The sequence below is a fragment of the Ranitomeya imitator genome, chromosome 2, assembly GCF_032444005.1.
Source record: "Ranitomeya imitator isolate aRanImi1 chromosome 2, aRanImi1.pri, whole genome shotgun sequence".
Lineage (NCBI taxonomy): Eukaryota > Metazoa > Chordata > Amphibia > Anura > Dendrobatidae > Ranitomeya > Ranitomeya imitator.
This window is the reverse complement of record NC_091283.1, coordinates 241594015-241609610: the sequence shown is the minus strand read 5'-3', so window position 1 is coordinate 241609610 and position 15596 is coordinate 241594015. Positions and strand designations below refer to the sequence as shown.

The following is a 15596-nucleotide window of genomic DNA, read 5'->3' as shown; positions in this document are numbered from 1 at the left end:
CACTGCCTACCTTTTTATGGAGTAAAATATAAAATTACTAGCTTGTCTCTTCATGTTCTAAACAAACTGTCGCGTCCTCTGAGGTGAATTACGCTACAGATTTGAGTTCCCTCCGGACCCGTCAATACTTTGAAAATCGGAGCTGGTGGCAGCATACTTTGTTCTGTGCGTTTGGGAGGCTTTGTAGCGACGGCGGCATTGATACTCATTATTCTCACCTGGATTGCCCACGAGATCACGCTCGCTGGACACTTGAGGATCAGCAAAACTAAGGCCCGGCTGTCTCAACACTTCTATTGGCCCAAGATGGGGACAGATGTAACAAACGACTGCCGCTCCTGTATCACCTGCCAAAGAGTGGGGAAGGCGGGGCCTGCTCTTAAGGCTCCCCTGATCCCTTTGCCAGTGATCGAGGAGCTTTTCCAGAGGATCGTGGTGGACATTGTGGGCCCGCTGGCCGTCCCCAGCAGCTCTGGAAAGCATTGCGTCCTCACTGTGGTAGGCTACGCTACTCGGGACCCAAAGGCAGTGACTCTGTCCTCAACTAGGGCAGATAAGGTGGCGGATGCACTGTTGGCTATCTTTTCCCATGTAGGATTTCCCAGGGAGATGCTTATCGATCAAGGGACCCAACTCATGTCTCGCCTAATGGAGGCTCTCTAAGAAAATGCAGGTGAAGCATCTGGTATAGAGTGCGTATCAACCACAGACAAATGGCTTGTGTGAGCGTTTCAATGGTACCCTCAAACAGATGCTACGCAAGCTGGTTGAGACCCAAGGACATGACTGGGAGCAGTACCTCCCACACCTACTATTCGCTTACTGTGAGGTTCCGAAGGCCTCTACGGGGTTCTCCCCTTCGAGCTCCTGTATAGCAGGCGAGTCTGGGGACCCCTTGGTTGGTAAGGGAATCCTGGGTTGTCCCGCTTGAGAGAACCTGCTGAGATTCGTATGGAGGTGTACCGAGAGGTCCTGCCTCCGTAGTAGTCCAAAAGGGGGAGGTGTCAGGAACATGAGGTAGTGGATTGTCTATTATTGCGCACTGAGCTCTACCACATCCAAGAACAGAGAACAGACACCCGCTGCATGTTTGACCCCCCTTCTCTTCTCTGGTGGCAGCACATTGGAATTCAAGGCACTCATTCCCCCCTCCCTTCCCCCAGGAATGTCTTTGTTTGGTGAAGCCAAAACGTAAAGAGTGCATGTCATAACTCAGCCCACTAAGTGATGTCACGACGAGGGCATATCATTGATAATTATTGTTCCCGCATGTGTAGGAGTAGTTATATCGCCCTCGCTGCAGCGTGCCCAATAGCCAATACATAGCAGGCAGCCCTTCTGGTGACTAATTACCCTAGATGCAGTACCCTGACTGACCTGATGTTATGGGGTGTGCCAAGAGAGCTGAAAAGTTTCAAAGCGGAACTGGGAAGTATGAAATAGATAAATCCCCTTCAGAAGGAACAAGGGGCAACCAAACAAGCCCGGTTCATGACAAATTGGTGTGAGTGGTGAGGATGATAAAGGTATCTTCCCCATAAACCGTGACAGAGTGGTGGGATTCGTGACATATTGGTGGCAGCACGGTGGGATTCATGACACCGCCTACATCTGCATGCATCCTACATACCCTAATTTTAACATTGGGTACGCAGGCCATGCAGATGTATGCGGATGCCTCCGCATGGTCGTCTTGACGCTGCGCTGACCTGCGTCAAACTCAATATGTTGCGGTCGGCGCAGCTTCAAAACGACGCATGCAGAAGCATCCGCATACATCCGCATGGCCTGCGTACCAAATGTTAAAGATAGGGTATGCAGGACGCATGCAGACGTAGGCGAAGCTGAAGAGGAGCGGCAGTGGGTGGGGCTTCACAGAGTTAGCAGGCTTTCATTCGCAGCCCTGCCGAACGCTATTGTGAAACTAGCCTAAAACAATCCCTTTTAACTCCTTTCCGACATCAGGCGTAAATGTACGCAGATGTATGACCCTCTCCCTTTGATGTTGGCTCCAGCGCTGAATCACATCTTTTCTGGCACATGTCAGCAAGTGCACCGGAAATCCCGCTCATCAGTGACCCGTCACATGATCGGAGGGTCACCGATGGGTTGGCATGACAACCAGAGGTCTCCAGCAGAAGTCTATGGTTGTCACTGCTGGATTGCTATGAGCGCCGCCCGCTAGCCGAAAAGGCATGAACCAGGGATCATCTCACCAAACTCCTGCTCTCCTTTAAACATGGGCAAAACGCTACTCAGGCAACACAGGGTGAGAGTAAAACAGTGTGGCAATGCTTTATTGTACCACAAAATAGGCAGATAACACAGAACAGTCACAGCACAGTACCCAAGATGTTGAACATTACAGAGTCTCGCTCTTCCGCTGACTCACCGGGAAAATAGCAGCTGTGACTACAGATCTTCCAGGGTCGCTACATCACCTATGGTATGCACACAGAGGAGGTAACGACAAGCATAGGAAGATGCCAGTCCATACTAGGCCAGTTGATACGAGGATCACAACTTGGCTTCATATTCCAGCGTCGGTTACTCCACCTGTGGCACGCACACAGACAAGAGGTAACGACAAGCGTAGGAAGAAGACAGTCCATTGAGTCCATACAAGGTACAAGGCCAGTTGATCTGAGGATCACAACCTGGCTTTTCCAAACGTATCCATGGTTCAATGATGGTCAATGGAGCATATCTGTATTCTTGCAACCGAGGCTGAAAACCCCTAGGTTGTTTTCTTACGAATGATAGATTCGTGTCCCTCGTAATGGAGCTATGATGTAAAATGGCTGCTGTCCTGTCCTTCTCATGTCTTATGATTGCACACATCCCTAGCCTTTCTAACGATATTGCATTCCTTGACAGACCGCAGCATGGCCATTAGTTAGAAGCTGCTATTGATCTTTGGAGCAGGTAAGTTTTCAATGAGTGGTACATATTGGGCCGTCTGAAAACTGAGTTTAGTCCAGGACAATTTGTCTGCACTACTAATTAACAGCTGTTACAATACCAAACTGGGGCAGTCCCTATAGGAGAAAAAAACACAAGAATTATACTGTACTGTATTTTCACATACTATCTATTCCGGACACTGCAGTGGCTTATAAACTTATGAAGTATATAGCTTGAGGTCTGGGATCTGCCAATATGTGGCTAGTTTTCTGACTGTTTCGGATAACATGATACATGACTAGTTTTTTTTTGTCTAGTCTCGCTTGAATATAGGTCAATATTAAATAGTTTCCTGATGAGTCGCCTTTGGTGAGGATGATGAAACAAGTAGAAATGAGAGGCTTGGAAAGTGAGTGTGTATACGTCACCTCACCCTATATAATGAAATGTGAGGTACATGTTTTTCTATTAGTCACCTACTGACTAACCTTCAGGGGGTGAATTATCGGTATAGTTTTACATTTGGAATTAATAAAGTTTAGTTTTACCCTTTTGTCAGCATACACGAGGAATGACAAGAGATAACCCATTTAAGAAGATTCAATTTTGGTTCAAACTATTCCAACATTATGAACATAAAAAAGGCTTCTTCCCTATGTGATGTCTCTGATGTTTATTAACAGTTGATTTTCAATTAAAATATTTCCCACATTAAGAAAATGAAAAAGGTTTCTCCTCTGTGTGACTGCTCTGATGTCTAACAAGAAGCACTTTCCATTTAAAACATTTCCCACAATCTGAACAGCAAAAAGGCTTCTCCCCTGTGTGAGTTCTATGGTGCCTAACCAAATCTGATTTTTGGATAAAACATTTCCCACATTCTGAACAGGAAAAAGGATTCTCCCCTGTGTGGATTCTCTGGTGACTAACAAGATTTCTTTTCTGGTTAAAACATTTCCCACATTCTGAACACGAAAAAGGCTTCTTTCCCGTGTGGGTTTTCTGGTGACTAACAAGACTCCCTTTCTGGTTAAAACGTTTCCCACATTCTGAACATGAAAAAGGCTTCTCCCCTGTGTGGGTTCTCTGGTGACTAACAAGATGCAATGTTTGCGTAAAACATTTCCCACATTCTGAACAGGAAAAAGGCTTCTCCCCTGTGTGGCTTCTCTGGTGACTAACAAGATTCCCTTTCTGGTTAAAACATTTCCCACATTCTGAACATGAAAATGACTTCTTTGCTTTAGGAGCAGTTTGTTTTTTGTTGCCTCTTTTGTGACTTTGATTTTCCTTAGCAGTCAGTAATGAATCAGAAGATGGGACCTGTTTCATAGGATCAGATGACAGATCTTTGGTGTGAATTGATGATATATCTGGAGAAACAGCAATCACTTCAGTTGTAACTTGTAGGATCTCAAGATCATCAGATTTAAACATTGAAGATGTCAAATGTCCCTCTGATCTCCTGGTACAGTCATCTGCTAAGATAAAAAAAAATTTTTAACACAAAATCCTTGAGTTTTATATAATTGAACATTTCTGCTTAAACTGTCCATACAAATGGCAAGCTATGTACAACAACTTTATTTACCAAGACAATGACTGATCACAGTCTAATAGAAAACCTTGTTGGATGAACCAGTAGTGTGTGGTGTTCAACTGTTTGTTCATTCTGCCTTCCATATATCGAATAAAAAGAAACCAATCAATGTTATGTAGGCAAAAATAATACCAATTCTCATCTCACAAAAAACAAGTCCCCCCTCAGGTCCATCATCTGTCAATGGAAAAACAGAGGTTTCCACACTATTAGTGGCTCAAATGCTATTGAAAAGCAACAAAGTTTCTATAAACCAATCCAGCAAAATCCGCTCTCACTTCTGAGTCTTGCAGTGTGCTCAAACAACATTTAGGATCCCTGTATTTAGCAATATTATATAGTGAGAAGAATCCACTTAATTTGCGGTGTGTGTCTCCTGGAGAACAATCTGTGCTGGGTACTAAAATGGCAAATGTATAATTTTCACTCTCCAACATCCACTAAGTCTTAATTTCCGGAAAATGGCTGTGGAGTCAAAATATTCACTCCTCCTACACACTTGGTCAAAATTGTTGGTACCCCTCGTTTAATGACAGAAAAAACCACAATGGTCACAGAAATAACTTGAATCTGACAAAAGTAATAAATAAGAGATCTATGAAATTTAACAAATTAAAGACAGACATTGCTTTTCAACCAGGTTTCCACAGATTTAAAAAAAAAAAAAATAAAACTCATGAAATAGGCCTGGACAGAAATTATGGTACCCCTAACTTAACCGCTTGTGACCACCAACCGTAGATAAACGTTGGCTCTGCACAAAGCCCTGCTAGCGCCGGCATTTATCTACCGTTTGTCTACGGTCGGCAGCTTTGTGCTCATCGGGACCCCCACGTACCTTATAACGAGGGGATTCCGGAGCACAACAGTTCCTGTGACCCTCGACCTCATTGAGACCTGATTGGTTCAGGTCCTGATGAAGTCCGTGTCACACCAGCCAATGAGACAAATCACTAGGAAAGTTTGTTGTAGCAACCAACTTTCCCGGGCGATCTGCCTGATAAAAACGCTGTTTCTCCTCAGATCTCCTGTCAGTGAGAGATTAGAGGAGAAACAGTGTTAGAAGTGCTGCTGGCAACAGCTGTGTCAGTCAGCGATCTTGTTATAGAGTAAAAAAAACAGAAAAGGCAGGTTAGGGTTAGTGCTATAGTTAGGGTTACTGTTAGGCTAAAGTTAGAGTTTATTCTAAAGTTAGGGTTAGGCTAAAGAAGTAGGCCTTTCTCAATTGTCTCCCTAATAACTTGGTCACTTCAGAGTTTTCTATTAGCTTGCTAGGGCATACTGTCCTACAAATAAATTTATATGCGTCCCAATTCATCAGCCAGAATCCATGATCCTATTACATTTTTAGGACTTACATTCGCTATGGGGCTTGTTAAAAAAAAAATGAGCATTCGGTCCTATTGGTCCAACTGCCCTGTTCAAGCCACCCCAATGTTTTCTGCTGTTCTTCCTAGGACCCGTTATGAAATGCTCATTAGATTTCGGCATTTTAACAAGAGTCAATGCCTGCTTAGAAATGCTCCAGAACATGACAGACTATTAAAAATCAGACCCATCATAGAAGACTTGACAGAAAAATTCTTAAAGCTTTACACCCCAACAGAAAACATTTCCATTGATGCGTCCCTTGTAAAATTCAAAGGAAGACTGCACCTCAAGCAATTTATTCCTTCTAACAGGGCAAGGTTCAGAATAAAGCTCTATAAAAAGTGCGACAGTTTAACAAGATACACATGAGCTTTTCGAATTTATGAAGGAAAGATAGCAACTGAACCCACCAGAATGCCCTACTTATCTGGGGACATCTGGAAAAAACGTTTGGGAGATAACTCCATTTTTACAAAAAGGCTACAATCTGTATGTTGACAAGTACTACACCAGCATACCCCTATTTAAATGTCTGGTTGGACATAATATGGGGGCTTAAGAGACCATTCGCAAAAAACGTCAGGGGTTTCCACAATCATTGGTCAACTAAAAGTTCTGAAAGGAGCAGACTTTACACAATGGAGAACTGCTTGCCCTTAAGTATAAGGATAACAAAGATATTTTTATCCTGAGCTCGATCCACACAGATGCCACAAGGGCCACTGCAGACCAACAGGGATCCACTACTCCAAAACCTGTGTCTGTCATTGACTACAACAAATACATGAGGGGTGCAGACCTTGCAGATCACGTTCTACAGCCATACCAGGTATCAAAAAAATCATATACCTGGTATAAAAAGTTAGTCATTTATTTGTTTCAGGTGGCCTCATATAATTCGTATGTGTCATACAAAAAAGCCGGGAATGCAGATACTTTCCTGATCAGGAAAAATGATAATTACTTACGGGTAATTTGATTTTCCAGAACCATGAGAGCACCGCACGTGAGAGATGGCATCCGCCCCCAGGAACAGGAAACCTGTAGCACAGATATAAGAATGGGGCGGCCCCTCTCTCCTCAGTTTGTTTCAGAGTATGGAAGATGACCGCTTTGTTAGTACACAGTTATGTATTATATTTACATTGTATAACCTTTCGTTAGTTTCTATCTATACAGATATCTCTCTCTCTCTCTATAATATATATATATATATATACTGTGTATATATATATATATATATATATATATAAATACTATATATATATATATATATATATATATATATATATATATATATATACAAATGTATTTACTGATATAAGTTTTTTTTTTTGTTTTTTTTGTGAATCACACAACCATCACCAGGATAGGGCGGGAATTAATGCAGTGCTGTCATGGTTCTGGAAAATCAAATTACCCGTAAGTAATTATCATTTTTTCCCTTCACCATGACAGCACCGCACGTGAGAGGAGAAAATAGAAGACTCCTAGGGTGGGACAACAGCAGATAATACCTTTCTCCCGAAAGACAAGTTCGAAGTTCTACAGGTTCTGTAGAAGGACGTAGATCTGGGGATTTATTATGATGGAATATAGGCTGAACTGGATGGACAAATGTCTTTTTTCGGCCTTACTAACTATGTTACTATGTAAGTCTAGCCTATAATGTCGGAAGAAGGTAGAGGGTGAAGACCATACTGCCGCCTTACAAATCTGTTCCACCGAGGCGTTTGCCCTTTCCGCCCAGGATGTGGCAATAGCATGCGTGGAGTGGGCCTTAACACCCTGTGGGGAACTTGGCCAGAAGAGGAATAAGAAAGTGAAATAGCCGTACGCAACCACCGTGCAATAGTTGCCTTTGAGGCCTTTTTTCCCCGTTTGTCCCCTGGAAGGTGACAAAAAGGGCTGATGACAGACGCCAAGATTTTGTGGCCTCTATGTATTGAAGCAGGCAGCGTCTGACATTGAGACAATGGAAGGTTTGCTCTCCCTGGGATTTTGGTTGCGGACAGAATGAGGGCAGAATAATTTCCTGGTCCCTATGAAATTTTGAGTTGACCTTTGGAAGGCCGGGTCGGTTTTGATAACCACTTTGTCATCCTGGAAGGTAGTGTAAGGGGGGTTCACCGACATAGCTTGCAGCTCGCAGGTACGACGGGCTGAAGTTAAGGCAACCAGGAGGACTGTTTTTAGGGTCAAGGATTTTATTGAAATAGAATCAAAGAGGATCAAAGGGGGAGACGGTTAGAGCATTTAAAACTAAATTTTAAATTTAGATCCCAGGGAGCCACCTTAGGTAATAATTTTGAGGGTCTGGATGTAAAGGAGGCACGGATGAACCTATAGACCCAAGGGTGGTCAGCAAGTTTATGATCAAACAGCGCACCCAGGGCGGAGACTTGCACTTTTAAGTTGCTAGTAGATAGTCCCCTTCCCAACCCTTTTTGGAGAAATTCAAGAATTTCTTTTACCGGGACTTCCTGACTTGTTTCGGACAATTGTCGCCCCGAGAATTCTAGGAATTTTTGCCAGATTTTTTGGTATTTCTTTGAGGTGACCTTTTTCCTGCTGGCGAGCAATGTGGTCACCAAAGGGTTTGAGAATCCTTTTGCTAACAGAAGCCCCCTCTCAAGTTCCAGGCGGTGAGATGTAGCCTGTGTACTTGGGGATGTTGAACTGGTCCCTGGTGTAGGAGATCCGGGGTATCCGGAAAGATCCATGGGTCCGAGATAGACATGTGTCTGAGCCACGTGAACCATGCCCTTTTCGGCCAAAAGGGAGCTATAAGGATCACTCGTGCCTTGTCTTCCCGAATTTTCCTGAGGACTGTCGGGATTAATGGTATTGGGGGAAATGCGTATGCTAGATGGAAGTTCCACCGATATAGAAACGCGTCTACTCCCTCCGGGTGTTCTCTTTGGTTCAGAGAATAGAACTTCTTCACCTTCCGATTTTCTCTTGTGGCGAACAAGTCCATCTCTGGTACACCCCAGCTGGCACATATTTTCCCAAACACTCGCTGATTCAGGGACCACTCCCCTTGATGTAATGTGTGACGGCTTAAGAAGTCAGCTACTTGATTCTCTGACCCTTTTAAGTATATTCCGGTTAGTGAAAGGTTGTTTTCGGCCCATACAAAAAGTTCTTTGGCTTCTGCCATAAGGGATGGTGATTTTGTGCCCCCTTGGCGATTTATATAGGCTATCGTTGTGTTGTTGTCGGACAACACCACAACATGTCTTCCTTGAATCCTTTCTCCTATATGAAGTGCTAGCCTTACCGCAGACAATTCCTTTAGATTGGAGGACGCTGTTGTAATTGGGCCCCCCCATTGACCCTGTAGGACCTGATCCTCTAAGTGTGCTCCCCATCCCCATGGACTCGCATCGGTAGTAACAACTACTGGATCCTGTACTGACCACGGCACTGCGTTGCTTAAATTTTCTGTTTCAAGCCACCATTCTAGTGAGTCCTGAACCTTTGGAGAAGAATTTTCTGATTCAGATTGTATGGATTCCTCACTTGTTCGGCTAGTATCTGCCATTGTAACTCTCGTGTGTGGCTTTGTGCCCACCGTGTTGCTGGAATTGTTGCCGTTAGGACTCCTAAGAGCGACATTGCATTCCTTAGATAGTCCGTTGTAGCTGGAACAGTTTTACCTTCTGTTGAATAGATTGAATTTTCCTCTGTGGGAGGACACACTCCTGCTTGACTGAATCTAATAAGATTCTGAGGAATTCTTGAGTCTGTGTTGGGATGTCTTGATTTTTTCAGGTTTATCATCCATCCTAATCTGGTCAGTACCTCCAGTACTCTTGCAACTGTTTTCTCGCAATTTTCTTTGTTGTTCGCTATTACCAAAAAATCGTCCAAATAAGGTACCAGCATTATGTCTTCTTTCCTGATGAAGGATGCCACTTCGGAAATAATTTTTGTAAATATACGGGGCGCTATGGCTACCCCAAAGGGAAGACATTGATACTGTAGATGGACGGGGGTTTTTGCAAGGTTTACCACTAATCTCAGGTATTGTTGGTGTTGGACAGCGATTGGCACATGGTAGTAAGCATCTGTAAGATCAATCACTGCCATTTAACAGTTTGGGTTGAGTACTTTTACTGCCGTTTTTAGGGTCTCCATTTTGAATTTGTCTATTTGAATGGTTTAGGGCCTTTAGGTTGAATATCACTCTCAGTGAGCCGTCTGGTTTTGGCGTTAGAAATAAGGTGCTGTAGAATCCTTTTCCTATTTCTTGATGAGGTACTTTTACTAATACCTCCTTTTGCATGAGATAAATTTCTCTCTCTATTGTGGCCTGATTTTTTCCCGCCAATTGGGTCATTTTTACACGATTTGGTGGAAGGCTGGAGAACTTGAGTCTTAGACCCTCTGACAATAAATTGGTTACCCATTGAGAAGCCGGCAGTGCTGCCCAGTGGTGGACAAACCACCGGAGTCTTCCCCCCACCGGAATGCTGGCGTCATTGATGTTTGGGATCAGCCTCGGGGGGAGGCTTGTTGAAAAGAAATCCCCTTTGTTTTTGATCTCTCCAGGGTCTGCCTCGACTAGACCGGTCATCTGATCGGCCGCGGGTCCCTCAATATCCAGATCCACGAAAGGACAAACGAACGGTCTCCCATCGGCACCTGGGAAAAGAAGGAGGTGGAAACCACTTCTTCTTGTCCGATGCCTTCTCAAGGATCTCGTCTAGAGCCTTGCCAAAAAGGTATTGCCCTTCACAGGGTACCTCACAGAGTTTGACCTTCCATTGGAAGTCAGCCGTCCAATTTTTCAGCCACAATGCTTTACGTCCTGAATTGGATAAAGCACATGCACGTGCGGCACTTCTAACAGAATCTATTGAGGCATCTGCCAGGAATCTCGCGGCGCCCTGTAGAGAGGGCAATGCTTCCAGAAGTCTTTCTCTCGGATACTTGTTTTTGATTTGGCCACTTAACTCTTCTAACCACTTGACTATAGCACGTGCCGTGCAAGTGACAGCAATCCCTGGTTTAAATGACCATGTCGCTGCTAGGGTTGAGCGAAACGGGTCGGCCATTTTCAGAAGTCGCCGACTTTTGGCAAAGTCGGGTTTCATGAAACCCGACCCGACCCCTGTGTGGGGTCGGCCATGAGGTCGGCGATCTTCTGAATCTGGTATCGGAATTCCAATACAGAGTTCCGATATGTTTGCAATATCGGAAATCGGTATCGGAATCCATATTTAAGTGTAAAATAAAGAATTAAAATAAAAAATATTGCTATACTCACCCTCTGACGCGCCCTGGTACTAACCGGCAGTTTTCCTTCCTAAGAATCAGCGCTTGAAGGACCTTCGGTGACGTTGCGGCTTGTGATTGGTCGCGTGAGCGGTCACATGGGCGGTCGCGCGACCAATCACAAGCCGCAACGTCATCTAAGGTCTTTCACGCGCTGATTCTAAGGAAGGAAGGCTGCCGGTTAGTACCAGGGGGCGCGTCAGAGGGTAAGTATAGCAATATTTTTTATTTTAATTCTTTATTTTACACTTAAATATGGATCCCAGGGCCTGAAGGAGTTTCCGCTCCTTCAGACCCTGGGAACCATTGGAAACCCAATGCACTGCATTGGGTTTCGTGTTTCGGCCGACCCCGACCCCTTTATAGGATTGGCCGATTTAACTCGACCCGACTTTTGAAAAAGTCGGATTTCGTGAAACCCGACCCGATCCTATAAAAGTAAAAGTCGCTCAACCCTAGTCGCTGCTTCCCAAGCCGACTTTAGAAAGGCATCTGCCTTCTTGTCGATGGGGGTCTTTTAGGGCTCCCATGTCCTCAAATGGTAACGCAACCCCTTTAGAGGTGCTGGCGATGGCTGCATCTAACTTAGGAGCCTTTTCCCACTTCTCACAGACCTCCTCATCAAAGGGGTATTTGCGTTTTAAGGCCTGAGGGATGGAAATCTTTTTATTAGGCTTTTTCCACTCACGTATTATTAAATTGACTATATCATGGAAGGGAAAATGTTTTCGCTTTTTCTCCTCCAAGTTACTGAACATGGTGTCTTGGATTGTCCGCGGCTCCTTAGGGGTTTCTACCCTCATAGTTGCTCTAACAAGTTTGAGGAGCTTTCCAATATCTTCTGACTGAAAATAAGGGTGGCCATACTCCTCATCTGAGGAGTCTAAATCCGAGGCATCAGAGGGGGTTAAGGCCCCCGGCTCATCCCCTGAATTTACGTCCGACCCTTGTTCACTTGTTGGGGGTGGGGGGGTTCTCTTTGCTGTATGATGTTTCAGCTGTTCTTTAACCGTAGATTTAACTTCCTCCCGTATAATTGTTTTAATATTTTGTAATAAGGAAGAAGATTCTTCCGCAACCGTTTTGTCGATACAGGGCGGGCAGATTATCTTATTGTATAGCATAGGGAGAGTTTCCCTACATAGCGCACAGACCCTATTCTTTTGCTTGGAGATGGCTTTCCTTCCCTTCCCTAAAAAACAGTGTACAGGGTGTCAGCATGTGTGGTTTCCCTTACAAAGGCACTCACCCCTCCAGGACCCCAGATACCGCGGCAGCTTGAGTCTCCTCAGACATTCTGGGCGCAGGCATAAGCAGTGTCTCTGGATCCATTGCTGGTTCGGTCATCTTAGCAGGCAACCGCTTGAAGTGAAGGACCAGCGATTCCTCTTGTTGCTCTTCTTATATAGAAGGAGCGGTGTGCGCGCCTCTGGAACAACTTCCGCCTGGAAGTGTCCAGCACACAGGCTCCTTCGGCGTGTGACGTCACTTCCTGCGCGACCGGAAGTAGTCATCCTTCACTTCGGCACCAGCGTCGGTGAAGGACACGCCCCCTATCCCCAGACCAGCCTCCTGCACAGAGCGGTCGCTGGGGGAGTCCAGCGAGGGGGGAAGGCGCGGACCTAGCAGTGACTTCACCCGGCAGCACCGCACGTAATGCCGCCGAGTATGGCTGGCCCCCCCGCGGACCTCGGCCTCCAGACCGGAATCATCAGAGGGGGATCCCTCCGGAGGTAGGAGCTCTGCGACAGGCGTCCACCTGCAGGAACAGGAAACCAAAACTGAGGAGAGAGGGGCCTCCCCATTCTCTGCTACAGGTTTCCTGTTCCTGGGGGCGGATGCCATCTCTCACGTGCGGTGCTGTCATGGTGAAGGGAAAAAGGTGATTGAAAATCTTGTTTTTGAAAATGTTGTCCCCGCCAATCTTTTAGAATCTGAAGATGTCAGAAGACTCATTGAGGGACATTATATTGCAACTGAAACAAGAAAGAACCCCCAGAGAAGATGTTGTGTATGTTCCAAGAGAGGAATGAGGCATGATACCCGCTATTATTGCCCACAACGCCCATCATTGCCGGCCTTATGCCTCCATGACTGCTTTATAATCTGTAAGCCTCATGAGCCCCTAGATAGGCATGTATCAATCAGTCTCAAACTTGACTCGTTTCTCCTCCCACAAGAGGTTTATCAGGAGTGTATTCATATATTATCAGAGACTGCTACTTATCTTTTTATGTTGGTTGCCCATGATGATACAGGACACTATCTGGAGGGATAGACCTGACGTGCTCTTGTCCTATATCATCATGGACATGGCTTACAGTCTACGAGTCTGTGAGACTAATGTACATATACCTATCTATGGATTAAGAAGTTTTGCTTGAATCTGAAAGACTGATGTTTATAGGCCTCTTCATGGGTCTATGAAAGTATGTGAACCTGGGTTTTTACGGTTTGCAGGTTTTTTCCATATGGAATATTAACTCTTATATGTAACTGATGTTATGTTTGATCTATTGAGACCATTATCGTAGGGCATTGTGCAATATATTTTTTTTTTAACTAGGACAACTGTTTTCACAATCATTGTCCTGGGTTTCTTTTCTATTGAGATCTACGGTTACTATTACCTATAAGAATATTGTATAACACCGATACATAGGGTATTTCCTGCAAGACTATATTTTTCATCTTCTATGTCTCCATGGTTCATCATTGCTTGTCTGTATATGGTCTTACACTTCAGCACTTTATATTATAGCTAGACTAGCTATTGAACCCGTTCTATGCCTGGGTGGCGAGCATTTATATTGGTATATGGTCTCCATCCTGGTATGGGTTGCTTCCATCCTGCGCCTAATCTTGTCATGTGCTGCTAAAATCTTGCGCCCCCATCCTGTCATGTGCAGCCTCATCCTGTGCCCCCATGCTGTCATGTGCTGCTCCCATCTTGAGACCCCATTCTGTCATATACTGCTCCCATCCTACGCCCCAGTTCTGTCATGTGCTGCTCCCATCCTGCTCCCCCATCCTGTCATGTGCTGCTCCCATCCTGTGCCTCCATTCTGACATGTGCTGCTGCCATCCTGCGCCCCCATTCTGTCATTTGCTGCTCCCATCCTGCTCCCCCATTTTGTCATGTGCTGCTCCCATCCTGCACCCCCATCCTGACATGTGCTGCTCCCATCCTGTGCCCCCGTTCTGTCATCTGCTGCTCCCATCCTGCGCCCCCGTTCTGTCATGTGCTGCTTCCATCCTGCGCCCCCGTTCTGTCATGTGCTGCTGCCATCCTGCTCCCCCGTTCTTTCATGTGCTGCCCTATTCTGTCATGTGCTGCTCCCATCCTGCGCCACCGTTCTGTAATTTGCTGCTCCCATCCATATGCCCCATATGCTGCTCCATAAAGGTTGATGGCCCCCATAAGATGCTCCATAGTATATGTTCTGTCCCCACATGAAGCGAATGAAGGTGTGATTGATTAATAAGTGTTGTGAGAGAAAGAGTCGTACCTTCGTATTTCTTCGATGTCAGGCAGACAGGACCAATGCTGCTCAGCGTCCGAAGAGATGATGCACTCCAGGGATTGTGTAATCCAGACTTGTTTATTTTGTAGATCTGGACATACAGCATATAACTGGTAATACAGTACTTTCTCCAGAAATGCAGGTGTAGACCAGGTACAGTAAGATGTAGCACCAAGTGTGACTGCAAGTGTGAGCAACAAAGAGCAGCAAGAGGTCGAAAGACTGATGCCTTCCTAAGCCCAGTTCAAAAGCACGTCCTCTCACAACAGAAAGTAAACTGAAAAATGGCTGCCAGAGGAAGAAAAGCCTTGACCCCTGAACCGAATGTAAGACATGCCCACAAGAAATAAATGAATAACAAGCTGCCATACGGAAAAAGGCCATTGGGTGGCAGCAGAGTTAAATATAACATATATAACAACATACATGGAAACTGAGGAATATAAATGGAACAGCCACTCCCCGTCTGAAATTCCGTAAGGGATTTCACTATATTAATGTCATTGAAATAATGTCCAACAACTTAGAAAATGAAACCAAACATGCATGCAATTCAATAACAATTTTAAACAAGATAAGACATTAAGTCAGTTCCTGAGATAATCCAAAGGAAAACCTATCTTCGGATCAGAGAAGCCGCACTAGGCCAAACTATCTCTGACCCAACTGTAATCCAATGGGCAAGTAGTAGTGCAGTGTTCTGTTCATAGTTTATCCTACCGGAATGTCCTCGATCGGTAGTACCAGTACGAGCTCGTGGATTGGCCTCTGAAATGTCTTAGGTTCACCTTTCTAAGGACTTTCAGCTCCACCTTACGGACCTTACCGTCTTCACTGGGGAAAGTTTTTGTAATGATTCCCATAGGCCAGTCGATCCTTTGAGCTTGTTGTTCCTTCATTAACACAATATCTCC

The 15596-nt window shown here is 45.0% G+C and overlaps 1 protein-coding gene across 1 annotated transcript; it reads right to left on the bottom strand.

The window, feature by feature from the left end:
* Positions 1-2150: 2150 nt before the first annotated feature.
* LOC138662857 (gastrula zinc finger protein XlCGF17.1-like) lies at positions 2151-14903 on the bottom strand. The gene is made up of 2 exons (XM_069748840.1): positions 14668-14903; positions 2151-4382 (listed from the first exon to the last, which is right to left on the bottom strand). Exons 1-2 carry the CDS (start codon positions 14786-14788, stop codon positions 3616-3618), a joined length of 888 nt encoding a protein of 295 aa, XP_069604941.1. The 5' UTR covers positions 14789-14903; the 3' UTR covers positions 2151-3615.
* Between the last annotated feature and the right edge of the window lie 693 nt (positions 14904-15596).

Coding starts and splice junctions, on each gene's coding strand:
- LOC138662857 (XM_069748840.1), bottom strand. CDS start 14,788: ATGCTGTATGTCCAGATCTACAAAATAAACAAGTCTGGATTACACAAT. Junction 4,383..14,667: donor GACATCGAAGAAATACGAAG/GTACGACTCTTT, acceptor TTATCTTAGCAG/ATGACTGTACCAGGAGATCA.